The sequence below is a fragment of the Dendrobium catenatum genome, unplaced genomic scaffold (genome assembly GCF_001605985.2).
Source record: "Dendrobium catenatum unplaced genomic scaffold, ASM160598v2 fragScaff_scaffold_1645, whole genome shotgun sequence".
In the NCBI taxonomy this organism is placed as follows: domain Eukaryota; kingdom Viridiplantae; phylum Streptophyta; class Magnoliopsida; order Asparagales; family Orchidaceae; genus Dendrobium; species Dendrobium catenatum.
In genome coordinates, this window is record NW_021320107.1 from 32,538 (window position 1) to 44,293 (window position 11,756).

The 11,756-nt window shown below is 34.6% G+C and overlaps 1 protein-coding gene and 1 long non-coding RNA gene across 2 annotated transcripts in view; both read right to left on the reverse strand.

The window, feature by feature from the left end:
• LOC110098810 (chloride channel protein CLC-e) overlaps positions 1-5,515 on the reverse strand; it is a 24,937-nt gene extending 19,422 nt beyond the window's left edge. The window contains exon 1 of the mRNA XM_020825743.2: positions 4,875-5,515. Within this exon, the coding sequence (XP_020681402.1) occupies positions 4,875-5,399 (525 nt within the window). The 5' untranslated portion in view covers positions 5,400-5,515. The remainder of the gene's footprint in view (positions 1-4,874) is intronic.
• Positions 5,516-9,024: 3,509 nt separating this feature from the next.
• On the reverse strand, positions 9,025-11,322 carry LOC114581317. The gene is made up of 2 exons (XR_003703206.1): positions 10,722-11,322; positions 9,025-9,884 (listed from the first exon to the last, which is right to left on the reverse strand). It is a non-coding gene; the product is annotated as an uncharacterized LOC114581317 (long non-coding RNA).
• Positions 11,323-11,756: the final 434 nt, after the last annotated feature.

Genomic DNA, 11,756 nt, shown 5'->3' on the forward strand with positions numbered 1-11,756 from the left:
AAAAATACCTAAAATCGAATGTGGAGTACTCCTAGAGGGTGGCCGGAAGTTTTCACTTCGCCGGAGAGGGGCGGCGCCGGCGGGAGGAGCGGCGGGAAGCTTGGCCGACCGTGCGGGACGCGTGCGGTTTCGCAAACAGAGAGCTGGGAGGGGTTTTTTTCGGAGATGAGGGAAGCCGTGCGGGATGAAGGGGGAGAAAAGCCTTCATTTTAAGTGGGTGGGGCCGGTTCTATGAGGCGTACGCCTCACCCAGAATTGCGCAATTGCGCCTCTGAGGCGCGCCTCAGTCCAGGTGAGGCGTACGCCTCAGCCAGGTCCAGAATTGCGTAAGCCTCGAGGCGTTTTTTGGTGAAATTGCGCAAAGGCGCGCCTCTAATTGCGCAATTTTAAACCATGCTACGTACCAAAGTGTCTGATACAGTAAAGGAGAAAATCAAATCATACATGAATAGGTTCACAATATCGAAGCATCTGGCATAGTAATAATTCGATGATAGAGTTGATGTTGGCTTGTATTAAGGAAGCGAGCATAGTAGTCGGGACTTATCATCCTCATTGCAACCCATGTCATGTAGGGGTGTAAGGGGTCCCATGGATCACTACATAATGAACTTGGTGGAGGATAGATAGGGAGATAGGCTTTTTGCATCACATAAGCTATCCTTGAAGACTGCTAGGGAGGTATAAACATGAGTATATATGGATATTGCAAGATTTTTTTAGGAGAATGATATCTCTTTTAATGTTGCAACCTCCTCCGCTTATTACAATATGATCTATTTGATTGAAGTCAATGGGCGAAGGTTGAAACCTCCATCAATAAATGATTTGAAGACATAGGTTTTGAAGGAGAAGTGGACAAATACTAAGAAAATATTGAGAAAATCAAGACTTGGAGCCAGATAGGTGTAACTATCATGTCTGATGAATAGTTAAATATAAAGAATATAAACTTGATAAATATATTGATCAATAACTCCTATAGCTTAGTGTTTTTGAAGTCTGTTGAGGCATCTAATTGAGCAAAATATGACAAGTTTCTTTTTGAAGTACTTGATGGTGTTGTTGATGAGATTAAGGAGCACTTGGTGGTTCAAGTTGCTACAGATAATGCCAGTGCTTAATGGGCAGAAGTGCAAAATTTGTGGAAATGAGGAAGCACTTATATTAGACAACATGTGGTGCATATTGCATAGATCTGATATTTGAAAAACATGGGGAGCTGCCACAACATAAGAATGCACTGACTAAAGTACAAAAGAAAATTATATATAACTTATCACGACTTGGCCCGGAGGCTCTAATTAACGAGGCGGGAACAGACGATCAGATAGTAAATTAAATTTTTGTTTCCTAAATCTATTTTCAATATACTAAAAGAGCCACTAAAATTTCAAAATAAACTGATACAAAATCTTTCAAATGCCTTTCTTCTGGTATACCACGTCTACGGTACACATTTTTATCTCTTCTATTCATTTTAATTATAATAAATTATACCTGAAAATATTAAAGCTATTAAAAGTAAGTCACATCTCAATAAGTAAAACAAGCTTCTAAATTACAATAACTCAAGGCAATTGAAACAATATGCATAATCCCTTTTTCATTTCATATCATAAAATAATTTCATTTAATCATATCATTTCATCAAGACTTTCAATGCTTTGCATAAATCATATATATTCATAGCTTTATCATTTCTCATTTCTCATAAATAATACAATCGTCACATGAGCCACCATCTAATTTAGTACTAATAAAGGTACTTTTCAAATTTCATTTCTTTTTTTTCCATAACCTTTTCCATTAACATGCACGGGTACATTGCGTCCCCAGCCAGTACCATAAGGGGGTGTGCTCCATCAGTCAACATGCACATACACGCATACTACATAAATCATATCATTTAGCTTTTCCATATCATTTCATATTGAATATAGTATATATGACATCGCTACGATATAGAATTTAAGTCTTCCCTATACAACATGATCAATTAAATTTAGTAAAGAAAATCATATAGCATAAATTCATAGAACATTAATAAATAAGTAATTAAATAATAACTGTATTTGATGCATCATATGTAAGAGAAACAAATATCATTACTATAATTAAAAGATATAAGTACTCACCTTTAACCTAAGTATCTTATTTCTTTACTCTTACTCCTTGCTTCGAAATCAATAGATTATCACCTATATAAAAGACTTTCTTATTAATAATTTTATAAACCCTAGTGAATTCTCTATTTCTAAACAAATTTCTTATTTTAAGATATTTTAAATTGAATATTACGAAAATATAAATTTCTTCCTTCCAAAATACTTATCTATTCTTGATAATTAGATTCATACTAAATAAAAATTTCTATAAATATTAAGTTTATTTTCTTTTAAATATGTACACATTTATTTTCTTCTTGCTAATAACCTAAACAACAATTATCTCTATAATCTCTATAAATTGAACTTAAAATTTTCTTAAGAAAATTAATTTTTCTTTCATAAAATATTTTATAAATTAACTCTCTTAATGATTAAATTAAAAAAAAATTACCTTCTTCCCTTACATGAGACTCTCACTTGCCCTACTCATTGAGTTTGCTTCCTTCTCTCATTCTCTCGATCACTCTTTAATATAACTTATCTTTTCTTAGGATTAATCACAGTAGAAAAAAAAAGCCAAAAGAATTGAATTTGAAAAACTTACTTTCTTCTCTTCATATCAGCTGTTTCTCTCTTTGCATAGAGCTTCTCACACGAATTTTCCCCACAGAACTGAGTGAAACTAAGATATTCTGTATAATGAGTTGTTCTTCTTCACTCTCGTATGCATTCATTCGTTTAGAAATGCAAACCGACCCCGTCTGGGGTTATATGCACGCAAGTGGCAAGCACTCGGTCTGTCTGGATCGCTAGCCACAACTGTTCTGTGCTTTGCTGCGGAACCAGGCTTTGTTGTGGAAATAAAGGCTGGTTCAATTGAACCGGCTGGCTTGAGACAAGCCAAACATTACATAACCATCATTTGATTTTGATACTTATGAGAAAGTTTTAAAAGAAAGAAATATTAGGTCTGTTGTAACAAAATTTGTCACTATATATTTGATTTTGTAGAAAATGTTGGAGGTGAGACAGCCTTTGGAAGTAATGTTCACTTCAACACAGTAGTTGAGGTGTGCTTGGAAAAGAAGTTTTGAGAAGAAATAATTTAGAAATATTATTTTGAATGACAATTTCTAATAGAGTGTGTTCTATGCTATTAAAACAACTATGTAAGTAATGCAAGTTTTGAGAATGGTAGATGCTGAGAAGAAGCCAACAATCGGTTTAATATATAATGCAATGGATAAAGTGAAGAAATTGATTGTCTACAACTTAGGAAGAGAAGAGGGTATATATAAGGAAATCTGGGATATCACTAATGAAAAGTGGGTGCTACATTTTCATTGTCACTTATATGTAGCAAGCTACTATTTGAATCCTTAGTTCCAATATGCAGAAAATAAGTAAATAAATCATAAGATAATTAGGATTATACAGTTACATGGATATGCATATAGTTCATTCATTTGAGAGAGTAAATGCATACATGCAATTGGTATCTTTCAGAAATAGGGAGGGCGTTTTTGGATTGAAGCAGGAGAAAGAAAGTTTAAAAGAGATATCAAGGTTATTTGATTTGTTTCTTTTTGCAGTAAAAAAATTATCTCTCAAAATGATTCATTCTACTTATTATACGCATTTATTTATACCTCAGTTAAGTTGTGGATAAAATTTGATAACAACACTCTAGAACTACAACATTTCACTATTAAGATTTTAAGATTAATATGCTCTTTATCTGGATGTGAATAGACCGCATATAATCAAGTGTACATGAATAGGAAAAATTATCTGACAACTCTTATGATGAATTCTTTAATGTACATCATGCATAACAAGAGAAAAAATAACAGATACTTAAAGAAGTGATCAAGGATGATGAGGATCCTTTGCTTTATGAGAATATGACATCACATGATGAATGATTTGTGGATGATGAACTAAAGGTAACACCATCTGAATTACAAGAAGAAGATTTGAACATTAATTTTTTACGATGATAGATGCAAAGCATCTGCATGCACCACAAGCTATTTATAAAAAAAGAATTAAAAAGAAAATGAACATAAAAAAGAATTTAATTTTTAAAGCTTCTTTAATTTGGAGTACTACTCCATCTTTATGTTGATGGCAAATGTTTAAGGAAGAAGAAGCGGATTGAGAGACATTGGAGAAAGCAATTCATTACGATGACGACAAACGAAGAACCCCTCGACAATGATAGTGTAGATGACTTGCTCATGAATATCGTGGACCTACTTAATAGTTGGAGGGCCATAGTTTTGAAGTAATTAATTTTCAGTTAGAAAAGAACTAGTGGAGCAAAATTTGACCACACGAGGATTTTGATCTGGAGCTCAATTATATGCATGAAAAATGAGTTAGAGCGCTAATATCTAATAAGCAAAGTATCCCAGTTTTTGACAGATAATAATTCTCCTAAATAAAAATATACACTTAATTTCACCGTAATCCATACGAATCTAATTCTCATTAAAAACAGAAAGCAGGATCAATACTATTAAGTTCCATTTTCATCCAAACAAAATTTGGCTTCAACTCACCAAATCAGCTGGATTAAACCATCCATCGAATCCACTTAAAGACCATCAAGCTCGGGCTAATTAAACAGGCTTGAAGTAACTTCAAGGAGGGGATAAATGGTACAATTGATTGCATATAGATGCAGAAAATGCAATGTTGAAGAGAAAGAGAAAACATGAAAAGGAAGAGGAAAACAATGGGAAAAATAAAAACACTCACGATTTGATTAAAGAGGACGACCCCAACACCAGTGAGGAGGCCGACAACGCAAGAAGCAAGCGTTACCAAATCCTTGGTTGGCAACGCTTCCTCTATGGAGGAGACAATCCCACGGGATCCTTTCTGCAGCTCGCCCGCATCTTCTCTTCCACCTGCTATATCTTTTGGATCCCCTTCCTCCGGCTCAAGAGCATCACCTTTTCCTTCTTGCTCCTCATCTTCTGCCGCGGTAATCGGTCCTCCTCTTCGTCCGACCCCCATTGTTACGACTCTGCCATTTCCGCTTAAGGGGTTTATGAACGATAAAGAGAATGAGGACGAAGAGAACGAGCGCAAAATTAATCTTCTACTGCGGCGGCGAGCGGAACAGTGAACGACTAGGGTTTGGGAGGAGCTACAGCAGCTAGAGCGATTCTCTCTTATTGTGAAAGCTGGACTTTGAGCCAAAGAGCACCAAATGCTGCTATCAATACGGCGGCAGCACGGAGTCTCTGCTGAAGCCATTGTGCTAAAGCTTGGTATCATTTTCTATCTTTCAAGAAGCGAGTTCTGCTGCAGAGGACAGCAGGAAGCTGAGGGTTGCGTCTCCATGGCTTCAGAATTGTAGTGTTTACTCCTGTGGCTGTAGGCGGACGCAGCTTTGCGTCGCATTTTCAGCATTAAATAATTGTTGCACTTCTATTGAGGAGAACTGAACCATTGAAGGATTACTGAATCCCTCTTGTTCTCATATCATTTTCTTCTCCACTTTCTTGATCGATTCTAATTTTAATACAATTTCATGTAAATTAAGCATGCAATTGAGTATTGATAAAACATGAAAAATCTTTTTGATTGGATCTGAATCTCAATGCATATTTAAATCTAAAACTTCTAAAATTAAAATCGGTATCATTTGAACTATGATTTCAACAACTTATAGTTGAACTGCATATTTCAACGAGGCAAATCCAATGAAACCAAAACTATACAATCTGAGCCTAAATGTGCCCAAATCAAGGGCCTGATGTGTAATTGAAAATTTCAATAATTAAATAGATAATCAAATGGTCTAACAATTTGGCATGCTTATAATCGAATCGAGCGTCTTAATGAGATGAATACAACGATCCTAAGATAACTCAATAATAACAATATTGTGACACTTAAATGTTGAAGAAATATTTTATTATTAAAGAAATTAATATATGTCATTTAATGGATTGTCCTGAATTTGCTTTATATTTGCAGGCATGCCACTTTAAAAAAATCTATAAATAGACTCCAACTCTTTACATTGAAATGAGCTTAGAGTTGAAGTTTGAAATTTGGCTTCAGATTTAAAAAGAGCTATGAGATTCTAAGAATCTCGGAGCACCACTCGAGCACCATCGTAGGGACACCACACATAACGTCATCATCGATCATTCATCGACCTACTACCATGTTTCTTCGACCCTTGTCACTCCTCGACTGCAGTTCTTTAACCATTATCGCTTACCTACAGTTTTCCAACTATTATCGCCCGACTACAATTATTTGACCTTCGTCTCCCGCTGACTATAGTTTTTGGACGACCATCATTCGACTACAATTCTCCGGTCATCATAACTTGACTATGATCTACATATCATTATCACATGACTACGGTCCCTTGACCACGATTACCTTATTATGGTCCTTCAGCCTCTCTCACCCAATTATGGTCCACCAACTTGCAAAGTTTTGATCATTATCACATAGCTACTATGACGCCTACTAATTTCATCACCTAGGATTGCCAATAATGCCAACACATGCCATTACTTATAAGATTAACCAAGGTTTAAAATTGCACAATTGGGTATTGAGGTATTTTTTATTAGTGAGGCGAGGTATAAGCCTCAAGACGTTTTGAGGCGTAAGCCTCATAATCAAAAAATTGCGTTAAGTCAAAATAAATGTTAAAAATGATTTTTAAAATAATACACAAAACAATATGTTAAAGGATGACATGTTAATTTTCTCTATTGAATTATGAAATAACAAATTGACATACATATGAAATAAAGAATTGCACAAGACGTAAAGTGGTAAATGATAAATTATATGAAATATAATATAAATTCAAATATTATAATAGCAAAATAATATTAAATATATGAATGACAAAAAAGTATCATATATTATCAAGTTCAACTCCATATTCCTTCTTTTTAGTTCTAGTTCCTTACTAATCCACACTAAATTCCTCAAGAAAATTGAAATAGTTGACAAAAACTTAGATTTTATATGCACTATTATCACTAAGGAGATTTTTATTTGAGTCGTCATCATAACAACAAATTGGTCTCTCCCCTCTCTCATCCTATGGAGTCAAATGTCTATCAATTTGCTTCTTCTTTGTTTATTTCAATCATCTTCCTCTTTCATAAATCTTTTTCATTAATATAAAGATTAAATTAACACTTGAAATTTTAGAGGAAGTAGTGGTGATGTACGAGTTTTAAGTGATCTCTGGCGGCTACAACGATGTTGCCTATAGAAAAAACGAAGGGCTAGAGGTCAAGACAGTCGATAGGAAGTTGTTGCAGCTTGGGGGTCATTAAAGCGTGATTTTTTTAGGCTTTAATTTAGAATAAGCCTCATGTCAATGAAACGTAACGTTCCTCAAGGTGGGCTTCAGTCATACTGAGGCGCAAGCCTCATAAAAAAAGTTTGAGACGTAAGCTTTGATGCATTTTTCACTAGAATTGCGCTGAGGCAAGCCTCATATTGTGCAATTTTAAACAATGATACTAACATACATTTTCAACATCCACTCTTAACTCCTAACTACATCACTAGGATTTATATTAGATTTCCTCTTCACAGCATATCAATGCCTTCCTCTAAGAAAGGACATAAATGATAAATAATAATGGAATCATTTTAATTGGGTCAAGCCCTATGATTTTTCTCTTTCTTAATTTTTTATGTAAAAACTTTATTGTTCCTTATAATTATTGCACTCGTCTCTTATCTATATGTATGTTAGATCTTCATACAAATTTAAGATGTTAAACTCTCTCTCTCATTTACTGTAAAACTAAGATGTTAAACTATCTCTATCTCTCTCTTCCACCATAAATGTTCTTACAAGCAACAAGCATTACACAATTGCTATCGCCTCAAGGCATATATATAAGGTAAACATGGAGAGCTTCAAAATAAAAAACTAATATTCCCTCAAAATATCTTTTAATTTGGGCTGAGGTTAACAATCCTATTTGCTCAGGTTGATGTTAGACAGCCAGTTCAACTTTTAAGACGCTTGATTACAAATTTAATTAGTCAGAAAGGACCTGCTCACTAGCCCTACAAAACCCTTAATTATCATTCCAATAATATATTTTATAGTGAAGCTTTAATAGATAGGCTATAAAAGAGTGGCTGGCCCTTTCAATAAGCCTAAATTTATCACCAATATGGCAAAATTATATGCTATCCAGTTACTCTAACAGTCCATGTAACGCATCTAATGTAATCTTAACATCTCCTATCAAAGTAAAAAACAAGAGCCAGGGAGCTGCAAGTGCCAGATTGATACAAACATCATATAAGCAAATTTTAAATTTAAGACCTCTTGATTAATAATCAAAGCCCCTAACTAATAAAAAATTGCGTGCAGCGTCCGGATTCATCCTGAAGCGAATACGGACGCGCCACATCACCCGGGGCCCAGTGCATCCGGGTGACATGGCGCATCCGGATTTGCCTCCGGATGCCCGGGCATCACACATAATAATCTCTCCTAACTAACAAATCAAAAACTTCAAAGCTAAGTGCGCTAACACTACAGTAATATTAGGATGGGTGATATCCAAATATAATCACTTGACTTTACAAAATTGAACCCAATTTTATCCCAAATGAATCATTTTGAATGATCAATTTTGTATAATCAAGAAATTAAATTGAAGCAAGGTTATATTGTGAGATTAAAATAATCTTATACTAATAATTGGGACACTATTTTAAAATTTAACCCTCATATAAAATACAAAATAAAGCCGTCTTGTGATGAAAAGCTAACAGCAAAAAATACACTACAGCAAATCCGTGAAAAAAACAAATGGAGAGACCAATTCCAGTCAGTTTTGTCGCATAACTCGGATTTCAGTTGAAGATTCACTCATTTGCAGCCACGATATATCCATAAATAAATCTCTATTCACGATGAGAACCAGTTCACTATCTCACACTGAAGCCGTGCACGCTGTGTAGCGATCACCATCAAAGATTAAAAAAAAAAAGACAAGAAAAAACCCTTCATTTCCCTTTCTTCTTCGATATTCACAACAGCCAAGCTAAATAGAGATATAAGACAACTTACAATGGGTGATAGGCTGAGAGGCCATGAAAATTATCCTTCAGCTGAGTCCGTGCTTGACAGGCTGAATCAAATCGACCTTCGTGTAAGTTCTTCCACCTCTTAGGGGCAGTTTGGTAGAATCTAGGATTTCATTTAAGTAGGATTTCGTAAATCTTCCAAATCCTGATTTACGAAATCCTGAGAGATTTAAATCCTGAAAACGGTTTGGTAACCTTCAGATAAATCCTATGTGAAAGATTTGGGCGGAGTTTCTTCCTTTCCGCACCAATAGAGCCAGAGGATTTCGGAAATCCACCAAACGAGGATTTCCGAAATCCGGGATTTACGACGAAAAGGCGGAATTTTCTGTCTACAGAGGATTTGATTTTCCATGAGATTTGGTTTTGCATTTTAGGCCGTTTGGCTGGATTTCGCCTCAAATCCGCCTCAAATCCGCCGAAATCCGCATATCAAACAGCCCCTTACATTGATGCATACAAGTAGTTGATCTCTTTTATCTTTTATGAAACAATATATGCAGCTAAGGCAGCTGGAGAAGAAGGAAAGACTGCCGGATAGCTGCTTCGCAGGAGAGAAAGGGAGGAGATATCAGTTGCGATCAGACATGGTGGATGTTCACCTCAAAGAGGCCCTCATGGATCGCCTCAACGTGCTGGAGACCCGTATCCGCCAGGTTCCTGAAATTGATTTAATGGAAAATAAATATGGCGCCAAGAGAGCCTGATAAAGGATTGCATGACTTGCATTAAATAAGTGAATGCTTTATCAAACAATAAGATAGTTAAATTGTCGTAAGAAAAACAATAAGCTTAAATATTGTCTTATAGTTCTTATATAAATGTCTTGCAATTTTAATACAGCATTTTACATATATATACATTAATTTTTTTGTTGATTTACATTCATATCATAAATTTCTTTAAATAATTACATAATAAATATCTAAATTTTTATATTTACTTACATAACACTTAAATCTTTAAATTATAACAAAAATATTGTTAATATTAATCTATTAAAGTAAAGCATAATTTTCTTATAATTGCTTTGATATAATTTAGACACTAAAATAAATATATAAATAAATACTAAATATGTAAATATTTTAAAAAAAAATGTTATTTTCTGTATATAAATCCTCTTAAATTTTTTAATATTTAAATATTTAAATTTATTTATCCAATATCCTAATATTTAAATAATTTCAAAACTTATGAATAAAAAGATGAATAACATTTTGAATATAGTGAATTTTTATATCATTTAAAAATTAGTTAGTTATATAAATAAATATAAATTTAAGTATCAGATATATAATAATAAAATTTAAAAATTCAATAGTATATACTAATTCCCCATATTTCGATTTTGTTTTAACATTGAAGCTCATAATGCACTTTTTTTCTTTCAAATACAATCGGAAAAAAAACTAGATAGGAAGCCACTGGCCCTTGCAAAAAACCTGTGAGCTCTATACCCTTTAATAAAAATCATGAAATTTTATACCCACTTACCTGGTTCTCAGCTGAGCGAAGAACTGGACAATGGTGGTAGTTCCAGCGGCAGCGGCCATAGCATGATGGCCATTACATTTCCAGCCGAGAATCAGAAGCAGATACAATGCAGCAGCAGCCGAAGAGAGCTGGGCTGGCCGTGCCCAGCTGGATCAGGCAATTATCAGAGCCAAATGTCCAAAAAGAAGGTGCGTTCCATGCTCATACACTTTTTGTACTGATGATGTTTGAACTCTTAATTATCGGATAACTGTGAAGGTCTTTGAGCCCATGGAAGCTGATACCACTAAGGCCATGGATAAAAGGGCAGCTGCCTTCCGCCGCAATGAGAAAAGGAGGATGGATCGCGCCCGCCTCTTCAAAAGATGGTTTCAGGTTGGCTGCTGATCAGCTTTGGCCACTGCTTAGAGATTGCTGCTTCTGTTTTCTTTTTTCCAGCTTTGAAATCATTTAGGTTTGATTTGGGGCAACTTTCATATTGCTTTTTAAAATGACTTTTTTAGTACAAAAAATTTAAATTCAAAAATTTTTGTACTGAAAAATTGTTTTAGAAAGCATGAGGAAAGCCGTCCCAAACGGCTTCGTTTGGGATGGCTTTCTTACTGCTTCATAAAACAACTTTCTAGTAAAAAAAAAAAAAAAAAATTATACAATAAAGAAGCTTTAAGAAGCAAAAAGAAAATCGTCCCAAACAAAACTTTAGTCTTTCTGTTTTATTCATTTTACCTCTTTTGTCTTAGCCGACTGTTACTGCTTGCTCTTCTTATTTAGATCCATGTAGACAGTAAGCAGGGATTTATAACATGCTCCTTCAGTAGCTTCAAATCTTCTCCCCATATGGATTTGTATCTACAAACATCTGGCTCTGTTTCTGCTTGCCATAATATCATGTCCACGATATGCTCCCTTTAATGTTCATCTGAAGCCTTCTGCCAGTTTACAAATTCAAATCATCAGTAAATTAGTAGGCGCAGCAAGAATAATAGAGTAATGTGAAAGAAGCGCAACCAAATCAAAGAGTGTTATGGGATAATA